This window comes from Telopea speciosissima, chromosome 3 (assembly GCF_018873765.1).
Source record: "Telopea speciosissima isolate NSW1024214 ecotype Mountain lineage chromosome 3, Tspe_v1, whole genome shotgun sequence".
Lineage (NCBI taxonomy): Eukaryota > Viridiplantae > Streptophyta > Magnoliopsida > Proteales > Proteaceae > Telopea > Telopea speciosissima.
The window spans coordinates 21631078-21647956 of NC_057918.1; the positions used below are offsets into that span (position 1 = coordinate 21631078).

The 16879-nt window shown below is 39.4% G+C and overlaps 1 protein-coding gene and 1 pseudogene across 1 annotated transcript; one reads left to right on the forward strand and one right to left on the reverse strand.

Annotated features, from left to right (window-relative positions):
* Positions 1 to 2075: 2075 nt before the first annotated feature.
* Positions 2076 to 16611, reverse strand: LOC122656665 (putative 1-phosphatidylinositol-3-phosphate 5-kinase FAB1D). Its single transcript, XM_043851278.1, has 12 exons — positions 16317 to 16611; positions 16192 to 16225; positions 15345 to 16067; positions 14934 to 15078; positions 14507 to 14851; positions 10173 to 11120; positions 9729 to 10063; positions 9521 to 9647; positions 9230 to 9397; positions 3174 to 4856; positions 2805 to 3071; positions 2076 to 2708 (listed from the first exon to the last, which is right to left on the reverse strand). Exons 1-12 carry the CDS (start codon positions 16561 to 16563, stop codon positions 2373 to 2375), a joined length of 5358 nt encoding a protein of 1785 aa, XP_043707213.1. The 5' UTR covers positions 16564 to 16611; the 3' UTR covers positions 2076 to 2372.
* Positions 5936 to 7040, forward strand: LOC122656667 (annotated as a pseudogene).
* Positions 16612 to 16879: the final 268 nt, after the last annotated feature.

Genomic DNA, 16879 nt, shown 5'->3' on the forward strand with positions numbered 1-16879 from the left:
ATTCATTAGATAAAGGAAGTTACTAGCATATAGGTACCTGATGGACACTGAACGTAGAGCCTATGATAGTAACTAAATGAATTTATAGTATCAACCTGGAGACAAAATAAAGCAATATCTAAGAAAAGATAAAATATCTCTCGTCAACTTAAGAATAAATTCTAAAAATTACTTAAAAACTTACAGCTCACATAAAATACAGCTTGCATAGTGAATAAACTCCAAAGTATACAAGCTTCTCTCTAAAGTACACAGCTTCTTGAGTAGAACTCCCAACATATACCAAAAACATGATTCTTTTCATCGGACAACTCACTTCAATGCTAAAAGAAGAAATAACTAGCAGAGTAACTTCCCAGAAAAAAGCTCAAATCTGTCAGCTGCTCATGTACTGTAGGTAGGATCATTGATCTAACACAACATCATGGTGGACAATACATGCTTGATGCTCCTAGTAAGCAATGACAATTGAACATGTAAGGGAAGGGGGAGCGGGAGGATAAGATGTTTGTTACATTAGAAAGATGCAAGGAACAAGTTAATAATAGGGCTGGTGAAAATTGTGATAATTCTGGGTTCAGGTTGAACAATGTGCCATATATATGGGTGGGTACTTGTCCAACCTGGAATTAGTCTGAATCCATCTTTAGGAAGGAACATATTTCCATGTCCCTTTGGGTATCTCCAATCAGGTTTCCAAGCAACATCATATTTCAAGAATGTTAATCCACTCAAAAGTATTATCATTTACAAAACTACAAATAAGACTTTAATTACAACAATCTCTGCCACATAATAACAGTCCCCTTTGAAAAAACTCAAATTTAAGGAGAGATGATTACGACATTAACAACCCCCTATTTTCCAACATTGCATTTCCATTACTTACCTAAACACTCTTAAAGATTCTCCTTACTTTTTGTTTAAATAATATGCAGTAATACATACAAGGGGTGGCAAACTTCTTACAACCTATTACTCAAATTTGCAAGACTGAAACAATTTAGGACAATCAAAAATGGGAAAAGAATGCTCATTTTAGGAAAAAGGGAGGACTAAAAATGCTAGTTTCAAGATCTGAACTCAAAACCTGATTATTAAACAATACAAATTTTTGCCACGCTATACTAAAACATTACTTATTACATTTGAGGAACGAATTTGGACAAACCAGGATAAGACTGAATTGCCAACATGGACTTAACACAGTTTTCAATTCAGAAAAGTTATCCTTGTCATAACTGGGAACTCAGACACTATATTCTTGTCCAGGCCTGGTTTTAATCACATCAGACACTATCGATTGGATGGGAAAGTCAAAATTTTGGTAACCAAAGTAAATACCCTAGAATCTAATTGCTGGAAGTAGATATAAAAGAAAGTTCCTCTTGCAAAATGGAACCATACAAACAACATACGATTTAATACCTGTAAACCAACTATTAAATACAACTTTCTAACGTTTGTCTTTTACAAATGCAAACAAAGATTCTTAAAAAGCACTAACCATTGACAAGAATAATTAACTAAAAGTTTCATTTGAAGTGACAGACATCAGTTGGCAGAATAGGTAAATATGTAACATACCCCAGACATCATGGATGGCTATATAAACCCAAAAAATGCAATGATTCAGATTCAGTTAAAGTAAGAATAGTTTCAATGTCTACAACTTTTCTCGAGAACAACTACCTTAAAATATTAAGAATAGGGTAAAAGATTGCTACACTGTCCGTTTGCAGCTTCACTCTCACATGTATTTTTAATTATTTTCTATATATTTCAAAAATTCTGGGTTCCACATAAATAATACCTTTTACACAACACATATTGGTGCAGTGTGCAGATTCCTCCCCACACTGTCCATGTGAGAAATCCTCTCTCTTTATAATAAGGAATTGAACCAAAAAGTTATATGTCCATACACCACTGCCAATACTTGACTGATGACGAGCACACACAGCAAGAAAAGTGAATGGGAATTATAGGAAGATGACAATCAAAATGTCAAACTGCATTCATTCGGTGTCAAAATTGGCAAAAAAAAGCATATTCCAAGAAAACTCAATTTCACATTGTTTCAAAAAAAAATGTATCATTGATTATCTTCATATTTTTTACAACCTTCTTTGAACAACTCTAATATTTAGAAAGAAAGAATGACATGACTACTAAATGGACCTGAAAAGATGATACCAACCCCAGATATTAGGAAAAAGATACCCCAGAAGAAAACAAGGGGGATGGGGGGGGGGGGGGTATACAGTTGTGATGATCATCTATATACAGTATCTGAAAACTGACAAAACAAATAGCTGGACAATTGAACACAAGACAAGCTAGAGAACGGGTAAATGACATCCACGCTGAAATTATTTGATTCCTCCCTGCTCCGCATTTCTCAACTGAGAAGAATCATTGTTCTTATTGACAGAAACCTTGCCACTACATACAGGTTGATGTGGAGTCCAATGGTATGGGACACTCAAAAAACGCATAGTCATGAACTTCCTGAATCTTTTCTTGTACTCTTTTGGAGAGATAACAGTTGGTGTCACATTCTTGGGGACGACAAGGGAAGCCTTGACCCATGTCTCAAGATGTTTATCCCACGTATACTGTCTCAGATAGTCTATAATCCCACATACAAGTTCACGACGCTCAGTATCCACTCCCACAAGTAAAGAGTAGTCCATGACATTAATTGACTGTCAATATCAGAGAAAAGCAGAACTTTCTGTTACCAAAAAAAAATTACAAATCAAAACTAAATACCATCTGAAAAGAGGTGGTGAACAACTTACAGTGAGGAAAGATGTATCATTCCAAATTGCACGTTGCAAGAGATGCTTAGTTTCCCCACTGACATATAGCGGAGATATTATCATGTCATCAACAAAGTTCTGATCCAAAAGAACCTTTCCTGAGGCATCAGCAGCTGGAGTGTGCCGAGAATGCAAAGTACCTTTAAGATCATAAAGGCGTGTTATGTTTCGACCAAAGGTAAGGTTCTCCATCACCATAAGATGATGTTTCAGCTCCTTCCCACTCTTAGGTTGTCTAATGATGACCTGTAATGGAGTTCATAGCTTAATAAAAGAGAAGGTACAACCCGTACAACCCAAAACATTCAGTCATGAAACCATTTAGCATAGATATAAAAGAAAATTTACCTGATAAATACCTAGAACTTTGGCAAGGCAAGTCTGGCTCCCTGAACTGAAAGATTGATTCATGTACCTGAAGTAATCTGGCGCAAACTTCAAAAACGAATCGAATTCAGTCTTTTTAATCTCCTTCACAATAAATCTATCATCCAGCGTCTTAGCAAAGAAAGATTTACTCTTTCCACCTTTAGCATCCCAGTTCTTACAACGGCTGAGAGATGCAATATAATCAAGCTCGCATGGACAGCAACGTCTTCGAAGAGAACGGAATTGATTTGCACACAAGCAAACAACCGAATATTTACCCTTACCAGGTAGCTTCCCAACCCCAACAGGGATCTCTGGATGAAGCCCCTCCGAAGATGACAAGGGATCCACAAAATTCAACCCATCAGAACTAGGGTTATATGATTCTTCTGCTGAAACACTTCTGTTGAATCCCTCTAAATCCAAAGAACTGGTTGAAGACCAAAATGTTGAAGTTACTGAGACCTCAGAAACTAGGCTGTGCGCATTCTCAATTATTTTACCAGCCTCTCCTTTCTCCTTTTTTGTCTCCTCAGCCAAATCTTCTGCTGAACTGCGTCGATCATGCAACAAAGCAAGACTGTAGGCAATTATGCTGGTGAGCTCACCCTCATAGACTGACACAATATTATCATCAGTACCAAGTGGGATTTGGCACCTGAATCCTTCTTGGGTAATTAATTCTTGAACTGAGGATAAGCATTCTGGAGTATAGTTATTGATGAACCCAAACTTCTGTGAGTTACCTCTGTGAATATCCTTCCGAAATGCCTTGCGAGTTTCTGAAAAAGGATTCCAGACCCAATGATCGGAATCAGCTAAGTATGACAACCCTGAATTCTCAGACAAAGAACGGAACCCAGACTTTGCAGGTATTTCACCCATCGTGGTGCCATTAAGAACCATATTGGGAGCAGACTCACTATGTCTCAATAGATCTGATTTAACTGGAATAGTTTGATCCACCTGTAAATGATCGGCAATGGGAGAATTTAACTTTTGAGGATTATCACCAGCTGATGGAAGAGCAAAAGAGGAATAAGATGGTCCAATGGAAGAGTTGTTCGACTTACTGCCTGCTGTAGATGCATTTAAATCATTACTAGTCGAACTAACAGGGTTCAAACTCCCATCAGCTGGTGTTCCATTACCCTCAATATTAATAGACCTATTGAGTTTATAGTTTTGAATCCCAGAACCATAGACCAAACCTTCACTAAGTGGCTCAGAATCTGGGGCTTCTGCAACTGGAATTTCATGTTCTTCGGTATAACTTTCCTCAAATTTAGTTTCCAGCTTGGTTTCTAGGTTGCTACCATAGTTTATGGTATTATTGTAGTCAGAACACACTTTATTGTTCACCGGAGCAATACAAGCCACAGCAGAATCATCTAAGCCTTCTCCAACACAGGGTGAAGCATTCTTTTCCATCATTCTTTCACCAGAAATGTCATCCCTTTGCAACGTTTGTTGTTCATCGCATACTATTTTATCACTTGTACAACCGTTAACTACCCGAGAAGGCAATGTAAGAGAACGCAAACGTTGATCCCATACATATGATTCAAGCAGAAGTTCAGAGAGTAAACAATTCAAGCTGAGAAGCTTATGTGCAGCCTGCCCCAGGTTGACATCCTTATCAAGCGCTTTCTGAATGAGTTCCTGATTTTATTACCAAACAAGAAGAGCAAAGGCAAACCTTATTTAGTCCATATTTTATATGACAGAAAAAGAAAGAGTTCATGACCTTATGCATTTAGAACCATTAATGTAACAAGTACAGGTAAAAGTTCAACACACCAACATGAGCACGAGCATCAAGTGTAGCATCTTGGATCTCCCTGATAAAATGCCCCATAACAAATGGTTCAAGTCACGAGAACCTAAAGTCAAATGGGTCCCACCTAAAACACTATATATGGCAAAAAGAAGGCTCAGTGATATGATTTTTAGATATCTTGTATTCATATTATCCCGTGGTGTACTACTTCAGGTTTTTGAAAGAAAACTGAAATTCTTCTTGATGCTTCTACTCAAAAATATTATTGGCATTATCAGTCCCATTTGATTTTTGGTACAACTAATCATTTAATTGAGATCCATGCTACATTTAGTTATGATATCTTTATCAAGAAGCACAAGCAAAAAACAGAACCCTAGACCATTCTACTATCCTGTAGCCATAGACACAAGATATTGCAGATATAGCTACCACAAGAACCATTAGGCCAATAATCACCAACAGACCACTTCCTAGTTCCTATTGTCCCAAGACCATGGGATAGGAACTCGCCCAGATCTCGGTATTATCTCACTTTTTTGGAAAGGCGAGATGAGATTAGATGCGAAATAAGAGGAATGCATTGTCTCGCCAAGATCTCGGTGGTCTAGGTCATCTCGGTAGGAAACCTTGGTATATAGACACTTCTTGGGTAAATTACACTGCGACCCCCCCTGAGGTTTGTCCTAAATACAGTGTGATCCCTTGTGTTACTATATTATACAACTGGACACCCTATGTTTAGGTTAGTTGTTACAGTCAGCCCCACTCCGTTAGTTAGGTGTTACGGTGTTGGTAATTGATGCCTTCAAATGACTAATATACCCCTAATGGGGTGTGACTTTACCATTTTATCCATAGGGCATCCCTAACTTCACACCCCCTTCCCCTGCTACTCGAATCAATCACTGAGACCTACAACGACCGGTGACAACCTACGAAAACGAGGAAGGTTCTGAGAGGCAATGCAGAAGCAAAACCAAAGCGAAGCTTAGAAATCCCCCAAAATGGAGTCTCTAGCGAAGGTTCATCAACACCCACACTCTCTGCATGTCTCTCTCCATCGTCGTCTGTCATTTACGAGGCTCGTTTCCTCTATCTCGTCCCACAAGAACTCCTCAAAGTTAAGAATGTCTATCAATATCAGAGTCTTCACTACCCCTCTCTTCGAAACCACAAGATCTCTATAATTCTAGTCCATCGTTTGAAGTCATAAAACCTCTCGCCTCTCTTCTCAAAACCACTTGCATCGCTCTGGCTGCCACCGCACTCTTCTTCAACCGCTTCAATAAGCCCTCATTGGCCGCCCCCGTTGAGTCCACCAAGGACACATCCCAATCTGATTATGACGAAGAAAAAGAGAGAACCCTTGAAGAGTATTTGGAGTCCAACCCCGACGATGTCAAGGCGCTCAAATCCCTCATGGAGGTTAAGATCAAATCAACGCAAGTTTCAGGAAGCTACCTCAGTGATTGATAGATTGATCGAAATTGAACCCTCAGAGAGGAATTGGCCCCTATTAAAAGCCAATATTCAGAATTACAGCGGAGATGTCGAATTGGCCAAGTTAGGGTTCGAAGAGATTATCTCTAAGGATCCCCTTTGTGAATTGGGAGACATCTTGAAAAGGATCGAGAGTGCAATGGAGAAGTATAAGAAGGAGAAGAGAAAGGAGGATTTCAGGGATTTCAAATTGCTGGTTGCTCAGATCAAGGTCATTGAGGGTAACCATACGGATGCTCTGAAGGTTTATCAGGAGCTTGTAAAGGAAGAGCCAAGGGATTTTCGGACATATCTCTGTTAGGGGATTATCTATACTTTGTTGCAGAAGAAAGATGAGGCAGAGAAGCAGTTCCAGAAGTATCAACGACTTGTTCCAAAGGAGCATCCCTATGCTCGTTTCTTCGATGATAACATGCTTACGACCAAAGTGGGTTCGCAAATGGCAGAGGACCAGAGAACAGGTTCCAGGAACTGAGAAATGGGGGTTCATCTTATGGTTCCTGAATAACAGATTTCCGGTTCATCATTAGCAGAGTGATGGTGTAAAGTTGGCTTTTCTACTTTACTTTGTGATTGGGGTTGGAGTTGATATTCTTCCGCTCTTCAAATATTCATCCCCCTATCAAAAGTTTACTTCAGACTGTTCAAAGAATAGAATGGAAACACTTGAGAGAGAATAGAATGGAAATACGAGAGAGAAGAGAGGGGTAGTTGAGATCAGGGAGAGAAGAGAGAGATAATGGAAGGTGGAGAAGGGCATACCTATGCGGTGGAGTTGTAGGTCCTGCAACGGTTGTGGGGAAGACGGCAACGGTGAAGAGGTTTTGAATAGGTTTTTGGTATTAAATGTTAGAAGGGCAAAGTTGGAATTTTACATTTCATTATTAAAACTATCCACTTAAAGGTGTCGACTGTATAATTTAGAAACACAGGGGGTCGCATTATATTTAGAACAAACCTTAGGGGGTTGCAGTGTAATTTATCCTATCATTTAAGTAAATGAAACATTTATTATTTCATTTACTTAAGATATTATTCATAAATAAGCAAATACCCCCTATTTGAATCCAATTAAAAATAGTTAAAAAAATCAAACTCATAATTCAAGAACAAAAACTGGATTTTTTGCGGTAGATGCTTTGGAAAGCTTTCCAACAAATCCAAGATTGCTTAAAACTAATTTATATTGGAGTTATCTTTCGGTCAAACCTTTTTTTTTTAGACAACAAAACAAATGAATATTTTACCACAGTTTTGCTTTTTAGCAATGTTTTACCATATTAAGATTTATGGCATTTTTAGATTGAGAAGAACCCCAACATTTAAAAGTTGAAAATTGCACCTACCGCCGAAAATCCAGTTTTTGTTCTTCAACTGGGGGTTGACTTTTTATCCTTTTGGAATTTGATTTTTTAACTATTTTTATTGGATTCAAATAGGGGGTATTTACTTATTTATGAATAATATCTTATGTAAATGAAATAACATATATAAAAACATTTACTTAACTGATGTTAGGCATAAATAAGTGTTTATCCTGATTTCTGACATAAATAACTGTTTGTCCTTGTTTCTCACTAGGTCGAACTCCTATTTGGACTTTGATATTTGAAAATCTGATAGTGCCATTGTGTTTAAATAGCCCCAAATAACCTGTATACCAAGTTTCATGACCATACTAGGTCAAAAACCCACCAAAACCATGAAAAGAGTTCCAAAAAAAAGTGCACCAACTCGCCGAGATCTCGGTCCAACTCGGTTTTTGGCCTGACCAAAACCAAGTCCGACACTGAGTTGGACCGAGATCATGCCCAAGACACAAGTAAAGCCACACTATATTCAAGTAGGAAACAAAACAATTTTGTTAAAGAGAAGGGTCCCTCAAAGAAAGATGAACACAAGAAAGAACAAAAGTAAAAAATACAAGCACATAACAGAGAAAGGGAAACTTCAGTACACTTACAACTATAGAACCTAGTAGGATAATTAATCCCAATGCTTTCAATCACCTTAAACAAATTGCCCTCATTGAAAAGAATCCCTGTCATGTTCAACCAAACAACTTTCCCACAATGACTGCTCTCGTCTGCTTACCTAACAGTGAAATAACCACTGAAAAGCTCCCACAATAATAATCTTAAATATTTTACTGTTCTGCACTTTCCATAAACTCCAACAAAGAGTGAGTTCCTCCAAAGAATTTCCCTCAAATGGCCCTTCCCCATTGCCTAGAGGAATACACAACCAACCATCGAATCCAATGCAATCAATTCCTGGATTAACTGCTTTTCCCCACCCTCTTTGGTCCTCCCTCTGTCGGCACTATCCCTCTGTAAATCCTCTTTCTCTATGTTTTAAGGTCTTTCCAAGTGAAGCAATAAGTTTTTACAATGTCAGAAACTTGCTCAAGATACCCGACAATCACATCATTACCAGAAAGCAGAAGTCTAGTCTTCTAATTTGGAACAAGCCAGTGAAGCCAAAAGTTAAATGCCAGTTGCATTTGTCTTCCCTTTCACTGCCATACTTTTATCTCATGAAGGACAAAGAGACACCTAATTGTTGTCCAGTTCATCTAGTAAGTCTTAGCGAATTTTTTAACCGAAAGGCTACAATATCTGTTAACTTTCAACTTACTTGCCTTAAAAGAATGTCAAAAAAAGGAAACTCAAAGAGTCAAGAAGTCCATGGGATGTCCCAAATTGGTATCAAACAGAATGTGTCAAAATTTGCATTAAATACCGCAACTGACCTGAAAATCAAATTTTTCTTGCCTCAACATCTCTTCAACTTCAGAAAGGTCCTTCACTGAACCTCCAAGGTTCAGAGATGTGTTTGAAAGCGAGGAAGAAAATCCAGATCTTATCTTCTGTAACAAGTTTGTAACTTCCATAAACAGTGCTCCTCCTTTCCTAAGAACCTACATGACAATTTAAGGAGGGGGAAACAATATTTCCAATAAATTTGAAAAGAGAAGCTAAGAAAGCAGGAGTTTGCAAAATAACAAATAAAAATATGCTGCTTTTGTTAGCCAGTAACATACATCCTCAGCTACTTTCTCAAGCCATTCTTGTCCAATTGGATTGTTGAACTCCAGAATTTGTGGCGGCATAAATGCAGCATAAATATCAACCGAAGAGTATCTAAACATTGCAACCATGGAGCCCAAACTGCACATTTCCAACAGACAACATGGTTACAAACAGTCAAAAAGCATAGGAGGTAATATTACTAGGAAACTATGGCTGTACCCGTAGAAGAACAGGGAGTCATTGTGCAGGGAATGCCCACAGCTGGATAACCTATTAGGAGCAGAGTCATTTGAAAAGCATAGCTCCAGAAACTTCCCCAATGATAGCCTACGGGATGCAGTGGATATCACCACTCTTCGTGTAGGTTTTAGGATTCCTTTCTCAGGTTTACATTTTAAACAGCGGCTCCACATCCAAAGTTTCCCTTCTGTCTCTCCACGCAAATGCAATCCCCCAGAAAGCTGTCTTACCCGTACTGTGAGCTTCCCATTATGGTGAGCATAACAGAAAACATGATTTTCTGGTGGTGCACCACATATAGAGCATTGATTCATCTGCAATGATACAACAATTCACATCAGTAACTATCTCAAAGTGAAAATTACAATGATAGAGGCAGTCCACTGTAAGTTTTGAAAACCAGAGCTAACGTGGTTAATAAACCTGATTGAGTATGTTATCACGCAAGAATCGCCCAAGGGACATATCAGAACTCTTGTAGAAGTTGATACGAGAAAGATGGCTGTGCTCACAAACAGTTCCTTTTAAAATATTCCTGCTAGACTTCAAAAATAAAATGCTCTGGCCATCTAAAACAGTTATCACTCCATTCTGTTGCTTTTGTTGTTCATCATTTGCACCATTTTTGGTTTGAACCAAAGCGGCCTCATAGCAGGCTGACAAGGACTCAGCTTTCTCAGCATCAAGTGGCTTCACTTCATTGGCACTACCTTTTTCTTCCATCTGACAAAAATCTAGTTGTTCAGGAGATGTCACTACAGGCAAGATGGTAACATCCTGACTATCTTGCTCCCTTTCCTTCAATCCAAAGTAAGTGGGGATGGACAGATAAGAAGTAGAGGATACATGAGGAAATCCATCCCCAATAACTTTCTTGAGAGAGGCTGAGAGTGATGATGAGAACGGCCCTGGAAGAATAGTTGGTGTGTATGGCTCATAAGATGCCTCAGGATGATGGACATCACTATTATCAGATTTGGTATGACTAGTCAAAGCATTTTCACCAATACTATTATTGTACATGATGATACTAGGACTAGAGACTGATGATGTATCGTCGCCTCGCAAAACCAACTGTGAATCTGTAGGCAACCTTCCATCCACAAGGTTTTCTCGGAATTCACCAATAAGGGGACCATTAGTCATACAGGGCAGACTAATTTTGGCCTCGCAATCCTCAGACCCAACAATTGCTTGTTGATTTGTCATGCATCCATTTGCCAGGCCATTATAATGGAAGACAGGAAACATTGCACTTTGATCCACACGGAAAGAAGTCTCTAAGATTAAATGATATGCTGCAAGAACTGCACACTGCACCACACATTTAATCTTCTTTAATTCATCACTAGGAGCTCCCTTAAGTAAAATCTGCAATATCAAATTACAAATGTAACTAATTAGTCTAGAAGCAGCAAGTTGCAATCAGAAATAATATGTGGGACTGCACCAAGAAAAAGAAAAGACATGAGATAGCATCTGTAACAGGAACTTGGTTGCACAGAATGTTTTTTCATTCCAACCATGGAATTTGAGGATGGGTACATTATTTAAATGTGAAAAATGATCTAAGAAAGCTGGAAATAAAAGTCATCTAGTATCAGGCTATCAGCTAAAGGGCTACTCAAGTTCCAGAAAAGCACATCGGAAAAAGTGAAATCCAAATAGAGCAAGACAGGTTACTTATTGACGATGTCCAACCCAAAAGCCTGAGCTTGGGGGGGGGGGGGGGGAGAGGCCCTTCCATGATCATAAGCCCAGCAGCCGCACACTACCCAACCAATGTGGGACTAACCCCCTCCCCCCAATTCCTGGCCATGGAGCACATTCATTACATCAACTCCTCCCAGCTTTGGGCCATGGGCCGCCACATGGTGGTCTAAGACCACCCCTGATTTACAACCAGCCTAGCATGCACAACCCGCTTTGATACCATTTGGCGGCGTCCAACCCATTGTCTATACCTGCACTCGTCAACGTGCTCGTGGAACGCAAATAGACACCACTATAGCTGCTGCTCCAGATCCACTGGCTCCTCCTATATTGGATCCACCATCTCCCATTATTTCAAATCCTTCTTTGGATTTGCCCATTGCTGTCCGTAAAGGAGTTCGAGCTTGTACACAACACCCTATTTCTCAGTTTGTTTCGTATGAGCCTCTTTCCCCTTCATATCATGCCTTTGTTTAGTCTTTGTCCTCTGTTTCTCTTCCCGAAACCTGGAAGGAAGCTCTTCAAGATCCAAGGTGGTAGGCAGCCATGATTGAAGAAATGCATGCTCTGGAGAAAAATGGCACTTGGGATTTAATATTTCTTCCTCCGCAGAAAAAGACAGTCAACTGCAAATGGGTGTTTGCTGTCAAACAGAATTTGGATGGCACTGAAGATAGGTACAAGGCCCGATTGGTTGCTAAGGGATTCACCCAGACCTATGGTCTTGACGACCAAGAAACATTTTCCCCTATTGCAAAGATGAACACAATACGTGTTATTTTGTCATGTGCAGTCAACCTAGGTTGGGAGTTGCAAAAATTAGACATGAAAAATCCATTTTTCCATGGGGAACTGGAGGAAGAAGTATATCCGGATATCCCTCCTGGTTTTACCACTAAGGAGACTCATGGGAAGGTGTGCAAGCTAAAGCGTGCCTTATATGGTTTAAAGCAGTCCCCACGGGCTTGGTTTAGAAGATTTCATGGTGCAATAGTCTTAGTTGGCTACACCCAAAGCAATACTGATCACACCCTTTTTATCAAGAGATCTAGAACCAAGATTGCTATATTTATCATCTATGTGAAAGATATTGTTGTCACAGGCAGCAACACTGAAGAAATTGCTCGTCTCAAATTACATCTTGGGAAGGAATTTGAGATCAAGGACCTTGGCACATTAAGGTATTTTCTTGGAATTGAGGTTGCCCGTTCTACCAAAGGAGTGTTTCTCTCTCAAAGGAAATACACTTTGGATTTGTTATCAGAGACTAGCATGTTAGGGTGTAACTCACCAGATACTCCTCTTGAAGCAAACGCTTGTCACTCTAGTAAAATGGGTGACCATGTGGACAAAGGGCAATATCAGAGGTTGGTTGGGAAGCTAATCTATCTTTCCCATACTTGGCGAGACATAGCCTTTGCTGTCAGCATGGTCAGTCAGTACATGCATGAACCATATACTTCCCATTGGGATGTTGTAATCCGTATCTTACGGTATTTGAAGGCTACCCCAGGTAAAGGAATTTTGTTCTCTCCTCATGATCATCTGCGAGTGGAGGCTTTTGCAGACTCTGACTGGGCTAGCTCTCCTGATGATCGACGGTCGACTTCTAGTTACTGTACCTTTTTGGAGGAAATTTGGTCACTTGGTGAAGCAAGAAACATACCGTTGTTGCCCGGTCAAGTGCAGGAACCGAGTTTCGTGCCATGTCCTATGGAATTTGTGACTTAATGTGGCTCCAGGGACTGTTGGAAGACTTGGATCTTCCTACATCATTACCCATGATGCTAACTGTGTCAACTAGTCTACTATTAGTATTGCCCATAATCCGGTCCAGCATGACAAAACCAAGCTTGTGAAGATTGACCGTCGTTTCATCAAAGAGAAGCTGGATCAAGGACTGATTTGCACTCCATTTGACAAGGACCAGGTGGCTTATGTTTTTACCAAGGGTTTAAGTAGTAAAGTTTTTTGTCCTCTTGTATGCAAATTGGGGGGCATGTGTGATATACATGCACCAACTTGAGGGGGAGTGTTGTAATATGGGTTATAAGGGTAAAATTGTCCTTAGGAGTTATGCAATGTTGCCATAGGGGCTTTATTGTCTTTGTTCCTCACATCCTATTATTATAAATGAAGGTGGACTGGTGTCTCATTGACACAATTCACAATTTCCAAAACCATTAGAGGTGAATGAATGTGAGTGAATCAACATATTTTATATTGAAAATCAATCCTAATTTGTTTCGCTCTAATGCAAATTTTTGTGGCACCCACATTGTTTTCTTCTTGGGCAATATTTTAAATAACACGACCCTTTTTCATTTTCTGCATAAATGTAACTGAATTTTTTTCAAGCCCCATTACTCTATGTTGTAATCTTCACGTTTTTCGTAGCACTTTATATAATCAATACATCTAACCAAATCCACTGAAAATTTCCTTTTCTGCTTTCTTTTCAATTCATTATACTTCAGTTTACCAATGACAAATCTATTTCAGAAATCAGATCACATCACATTTCACTTCACGTCTAACAAAATAGAGCCAAAAAATATAAAAACATACTAAAAAGGACCAATATGAATGTGTATCAGTTCTCATGCAGAACACTACAACAGAAAGAATCAACATAATACACAAATATCATCATGACCTAAAACAATTAAGAGAGGGGACCGCTGCCAGGCTGTGTGACCCCTGCACCAGCGCAGGGGCCAATGAGAGCACACGCGGGTCCAACAGGGGTGGGATTTTTCATTCACGGGGGGTGGGGGCGGGGCCGGTCATTTCGCCCTTCCTGTGTCTGGGAGCAGGAAGCACGCAGCCTGGCAGCCTTCTTTTTCCAAATAATTAATTATGACATAGCAAGAATTTTTTGCGCAAATAAACTATGTTCTTTTAATGTATCCTAGAAAATGCCTTGCCTAGCATATAAAATCTTCAACCAAACACATCCATCATGGAACCCCAAGTTTCAAAACTTCCAACTTCAGACAAGAATAGAATAAATGAATCAATGCTTGCATTGAAACAGAACTCACCGTGCAGCCCAAAGGCCTAGGACAGCCCTCTAGAATCATTAAAGTATTCCTTGGCTTTTTCCCGCCTTCACCATAGCTACCATATTCCTCCACAAACTTCTCAAAATAGAAAGAGTCACACTGTTTCAGTTTTAGGTTCATCAAATTGTCAGTACAAGAGACAACCTGGGAACCAGTATAACAAGCAATTCTCTCCAAACGTTGAAGCTTCATATCAAAAACCAACGTTATTCCTCTAGCAAGAAGAGATTCTTGCACATCACGAGGAACAGATTTCTCCACTAAGACCACATTCGGATGGCACATCTCTAGCATCTCAATGAAAGACTTCAGATTATCCGTCTCCTGTTTGCAATAAATAATTAGATTAAAAAAATACAAGAATCCCTCAAGACAAGGCTTTACACACAATCAGAAACCAAGTTACCTGCTCCATTGAATTAAATGACGATAGACCACTTGAAGTATGTCCAAGCATGCCCTGGATCAGCAACAGTTTAGGATTCCTATAACTGGTTGGCATGTGCTTATGTGCAGCGTGCTTCTTAAAAACCAAGCCTTTAATCACTTGACTGCAGAAACAATGTACACTTCCAAAGTTTAGTCTTTTTTTTTTTTTTGTGTGTGTGTATGTGGGGGGGGAGGGGGGAGGGGGGAGGGGGAGGGGGTTGAGGAGAAAAAAACATGTTTGCATCACTAAATTGACATTCAACAATAAACATATCATCTAAGAAAGGTACATGAGATCAGTGAATCTTTTTCTCTCATCATCTAAGCCATGTTCCTTCCATGAATATCTAAAAGTTTTTTGCAGAAAACACTGGATTACGTTGGCTACCTTTGACTACGAGAACCAGTTGCCAGACATTTCACCTTCACAAAACATTCAGGCTCCACTGTTTTTGCCTCAATAGACTCGGGTTTCACAAGTGATGCGGCTTCCCAAGATAAAGAGGTAACTATATCAACCCAACTTTCACCAGGATCCCCAGAAAGGTTGATGCCCTCGGATGTAAGAAGCCGTTTAACGAAGTCCTTGAAATCCCCGTTCATCACCTCTATCAGTGCCTTCTTCCGTTCCTCCTTGAATCTGAAGCTGCCACTGCCCTCTTTGCTAAAGCTTCTTAGAGAAGTTGGCTGGCTCCATTTTGTGCCATAACACTCATCATCATCATCATTGTTAGCCACACTGCCCTCCACATCATCCTCAAGATCTTCTGGTTCAGGGGGTTCCCAGATACGTTCATCTGATTCAATATCAACACACCGAGATAACTCATTTCCTTCCTCTGAGACTGTAAATGATTGGGAAGAGCCCTCACTAACATCCTCTATTCTTTCTGTACCAGCATCAGCTACAATAAAAATTTTGACATCTTTTGTTGTTCCTTGGTCAAGGCTACATGTATTACTGTTATTGTTGCTTCCCTCATGGTTTTCCACCATTGTTGTACTGGGTTCATCAATTCCATTTGATGTAATTGGAAAGCTCGACTTCTCTGCATTCTTGGTTAGCCTCAAGTAGGGATTATCCTGGCTAGCACCAGCATCTCCTTCCTCCCTACCCAAAAAGAAAATACAAAGTAAAACAACAAAATGTAAATAGGCAATTCAGGAAATAACTCTAGAACCACGCATTGAACAACAAATTGTAAAGGAAAAAAAAGAAAAAAAAAAAAAACTACCTTCCATTCATATTTGTATCAACTGAAAATTCACCTAAACAGATAGAACATGGAAGAAAATGTTAGAAGTATAACGGTATATGAAAACAATGCCACAATAAACATGAAGAGAAATAGGAAATTACTGCAGGTTGAGACCAAACTATCAGTCCTTGATATCGAAATTGTTGGACTGATTACTCGTATCTCATACGAACTCAACTCATTTGCCATTGAAGAGTCTTTCACATTCTTCTCATTTCGAAATTTACAATAATGGGTGGGGTTTCCATTGTCCATTCCCAATGAATTCACCACCTTATTTTCCATATCCTCCACTCCACTATCCAAATTTGTCAATTCCTCACCACTAACATGACACATTTTGTACATTCGAGTCCAGCTGTGTTCAGCAAATCAATCTCACCCAAGACTTGGCTCCTGATCAGCTCATGCCAAATATAAGTTAATAACAAACTTAAAGAACTACAATTCCTCCTTTTAAATTATCTAACCAACCAACAAGCCCACAAACAGCAATGGAAAACCATTCAATTAACTTCTAAAACTAAAACTAAGTAAAACTGATGCAACATAGACAAAAAGACAAAAAGCTAGTTGCCTATTGTGTATAGATTATGACCCTGAACAGGAGGTACAGGGAGAAAACGTGGGAGGGATTTGTAATCATTTCCAGTTTCAAAATCAA